At 71.2% G+C, this 3,718-nt stretch overlaps 1 protein-coding gene across 1 annotated transcript in view; it reads left to right on the top strand.

The window, feature by feature from the left end:
• Window positions 1-939: 939 nt before the first annotated feature.
• The window catches only part of COL7A1 (collagen, type VII, alpha 1), a 32,169-nt gene continuing 29,390 nt past the window's right edge, over window positions 940-3,718 (top strand). Inside the window, 9 exon segments of the mRNA XM_010573641.1 lie at window positions 940-1,021; window positions 1,129-1,309; window positions 1,386-1,545; window positions 1,643-1,736; window positions 1,822-1,980; window positions 2,194-2,357; window positions 2,456-2,585; window positions 2,683-2,805; window positions 3,442-3,591. Coding sequence (XP_010571943.1) covers window positions 940-1,021; window positions 1,129-1,309; window positions 1,386-1,545; window positions 1,643-1,736; window positions 1,822-1,980; window positions 2,194-2,357; window positions 2,456-2,585; window positions 2,683-2,805; window positions 3,442-3,591 — 1,243 coding nt within the window.

Raw genomic sequence — 3,718 nt, 5'->3', positions numbered from 1 at the left:
ACCCGTGGGCGCTCGTCCGCCCTCCCGCGCCGGGGCGGCCGCCCCGGGCTCGCACCTCCCGGGTTCAGGCGGTCCGGGGCCGTGCTTGGGCTGAGACCCGGGGTGGCCATCGCTGTGGTGTCAGGCCGGGTGCCCCCCGTGTGCGTGGGAAGCGGCGGGGCGTGGGGTTTCGCGGGCAGGGCTTGCCCACCCCGGCTCCCCGCTGCCCTAGAGCACCCCGCTTTTGCCAGCCTTCCCCGGGTGGTGGGGAGCCCCCGCAGGCAGGGGGACCCGGTGGGCAGGAGCAGCCGGGGTGAGCTGCCGCCGGTGCCGAGGCGCGGAGCAGGCGGCGGGAAGGGCTTGTGGAGGCAGAGCCCGCGCACACCCTGCAGCCGGGGCTGGCAGCCTCCCGCCGGCCGGGGCACGGCACCCCCGGGCAGCGAACGGGGCCGCGGGCCAGGCCCGGCCAGGCTGAACGGGGAGAGCTGGAGCGGGGCCAGGCGCGGGGCACACACGCGACCGTGCCCTCCCGCACCCGCCACCGCCGACGGCCCGTGCCCTGCCATGGGGTAGCCACCGGCACTGCTCCCGCTCGGCCAGATGCAGGCCAGATGCTGCCCACCCGGCGCTTTTCGGTGAGCCGGCAGACCCGGCGTGCTGTGCGGGCACTGGGTGCTGCCGGTCGCTTCTCCGGCGTGGGCGACGTGTGGTAACGCGGCCGGGTACAGCCCTGCCGCCTCCCTGCCCTAACCCAAAGCGGGGGCTCTCCCCGGCACCGAAGGGTGCCAGCAGTGGTGCCCAGCGTGGCGCTGACGCCTTGCCTTCCTGAGGCTGCCAGGCGTCCCGGCACGGCACGGTGCTGGGCCCTCCCGGGCCCTGCCGCTCTGTCACAGCTGTCCCCAGAGGCATGGGGCTGGTGTGGGGTGGTGGTGGCAGCATCCTCTCCCGCAGGCTCCCACGATGAGCGGCCGGCTCCTGCTCCTCGCCATGCTCCCGGTGCTCCTGGGCCCCCCGGCTGCCACAGCGCAGAAGAGGAGCCAAGGTGGGTGCAGAGCACCGGGGGCACACGGTGGCAGGGGTGCGAGAGGGGCCCAGCACCACCGTGCCGTGGTGCCGGTCCGTGCCCTGAGTGCTGTCACCACCCCGCAGCAGTGTGCGAGGACGTGCTGGAGGCCGACATCGTCTTCCTGGTGGACGGCTCATCCAGCATTGGCCGGAACAACTTCCGCGCCATCCGCACCTTCATGGACGAACTGGTGGGGCCCTTCGTGCAGGTGGTGGGCGAGAAAGCGGTGCGCTTCGCTGTGGCGCAGTACAGCGATGATCCACGGTGAGCCCCGGGCAGGGGGCGTGCGGGACAGTGGGGCGGCAGGGCTGGGAGATGACACGTCCCCTGCGCCCCCCAGGGTGGAGTTCCCCTTCTCCCAGCACACCGACGGCACAAGCGTCCGGAGGGCCATCCAGCAGCTGAGCTACAAGGGCGGCAACACACGGACCGGTGCCGGCTTCCGCTACGTCGCTGACAACTTCTTCGGCCCCACACAGCTCCGGCCAGGGGTCCCCCAGGTACCTGCAGGGCGGTGGCCCTGGGGACACCTGGGAGGGGATGCGGTGGGTCTGTGGGTGCTGGGCTGGGTCTCATGGCTCTCGCCCGGCCCCGCAGATCTGCATCCTCATCACGGATGGCAAGTCCCAGGATGATGCTGAGGGGCCGGCAGCAAAGCTGAAGAGCCAGGGCATCAAGGTCTTCGCTGTGGGTGAGCAAGGCTTTGGTGCCAGGTGAGGGGGGGTCCCCTCAGGTTCAGGGTCCCTGCCCTCACCCATCATCTCCATCCCCGCCAGGGATCAAGAATGCTGACCACAAGGAGCTGATGCGTGTGGCCTCGATGCCCACCGATGCCTTCTTCTTCTATGTTGGTGACTTCAAGCTGCTGGGGACGCTGGTGCCGCTAATGACACGCAGGGTGTGCACAAGCGTCGGGGGCACCCTGCGCCTCATGGGTATGGGGACTCACCCTCCTTCCCGTGGGGTATGGGTGCTGGCGGTGCTGGTTGCCAGGCTGCGCTCACCCTCGGTGCACGCTTAGCACCCATCCTCCCCAAAATGCCCTCCTGGCCATCCTGCCCCACTGGGAACGTGGCTGTGCCACCCCGCCAAGCATTCCCCGCCACCCCATGCACCCTGGAGCTGACAGCTCCTGTGGTCCCCCACAGATGGGCCGAGCCACATCGGACCCTCCAACATGGAGATCCTGGAGCGGGGCCTTGACCAGCTGCGGATCCGCTGGACGGCAGCCAGCGGCCCTGTCACCGGCTACCGGGTGCAGCGCGTGCCGCTGACGGGGCTGGGGCAGCCGATCGTGGCAGAGAGGCAGGAGGTAAGCGCTCCCACCTCCCTGCTCCGAGTCCCTGGGGGTCCCTGGCGGCCCCACGCGTGGCCTGGGAATGGCAGGGGGGTGACGCTGTCCCTGCCCAGGTGAGCCTGGGGCCGCGGGAGACGAGCGCTGTGCTGCAGGGGCTGCGCGCAGGGACGGAGTACCTGGTCACGGTCACTGCCCAGTACGCCAACAGCATCGGCGAGTCGGTGTCCGGCCGAGCACGCACCCGTGAGTGTCCATGCCACAGGGACGGGGACGCGGGCAGGCGCCGGGTGCCTATGGCATGTGGGGCTGGGGGCTCATCCCTGGCTCCCTGTGCCCTCAGAGAGCCGTGCTGGCTCCGTGCTGGATTTCCGTGTGGTGGAGACTGGACCGACCTTCCTGCGGCTGGCCTGGCAGCCTGGCCCCGAGCCCCCCCAGGGCTACAGCCTCAGCTACACCGTGCAAGGTGAGGGTACTTTCCCTGCGAGCGGGTGGTCCTGTCTGGATGCCCTACCTTTGCGCAGGCCCATGGGCCGGGCAGGACATGGCAGGGTGCGTGCTCGGGGAAGGGGGTTACACGCATGGGGGTGATGCGGGGGGTGCATGCCAAAAGCACTGTGGGTGTGTGCGCGCCTGCCCTCACCGCGGCGGCCGGCGCTCGTGCGCAGGCTGCGGGGCACGTGTGCGTACAGAGGCGTGGAGGCGGCGTGTGTGTTCCTACGCCCGGAGGCTTTGACGCGCAGGGCTCGAAGCGCTCGCACGGGTGTGCATGACGGCCAGCGGCCCCCATGGGTGCCCCTGCCCGGGGCTGAGAGCGCAGGCATGCGCGTGCCCTTGCGGTTGCTCCGCGTGGGGGGTGGGCAGCAGACCCCCGTCCCAGCCGGGTGCTGGGCTGGAGCCGTGCACCTGGAAGCCCCTCCCTGGCCCCGGGCGCTCCGATGGGTGCCCCTGCCCTGGCCGCCATCCCAGCCTCTCCCAGCGCTCCCCACCCCTGGCACCGACTGGCATCCCTGGGGCAAGGTGCGGGCCCGCAGACACCCCTTCCCTGCCGGGCCTGGCTGTGCCCCCGTGCCCACCCTTACCCCTCCACCTCCCCCTCCAGGGGCAGCCCAGGGGGAAGAGAAGAGCCTGGGGGCCAGCGCACAGTCGGCCACGCTGAGCAACCTGCGCCCCGACACCGAGTATGTGGTGACGCTCCGATCCCGCTACGCGCAGCAGCCCACCGTCCCCACCACCCTCACCGCCCGGACACGTAAGAACGGTGCCTGGCCCTGGGCTCAGCCGGGGAGAGGGATGAGTTCCCAGCACAGGGATGCCCCTCCAGTCACCGTGCCCCATGGGGATGGGGTTGCCCAGCCCATTGCTGCCTGGGGGGGGGG

The sequence above is a fragment of the Haliaeetus leucocephalus genome, unplaced genomic scaffold, assembly GCF_000737465.1.
Source record: "Haliaeetus leucocephalus isolate CR32 unplaced genomic scaffold, Haliaeetus_leucocephalus-4.0 Scaffold2, whole genome shotgun sequence".
In the NCBI taxonomy this organism is placed as follows: domain Eukaryota; kingdom Metazoa; phylum Chordata; class Aves; order Accipitriformes; family Accipitridae; genus Haliaeetus; species Haliaeetus leucocephalus.
The sequence above is the reverse complement of the archived record's forward strand: the minus strand, read 5'-3'. Positions and strand labels throughout refer to the sequence as shown.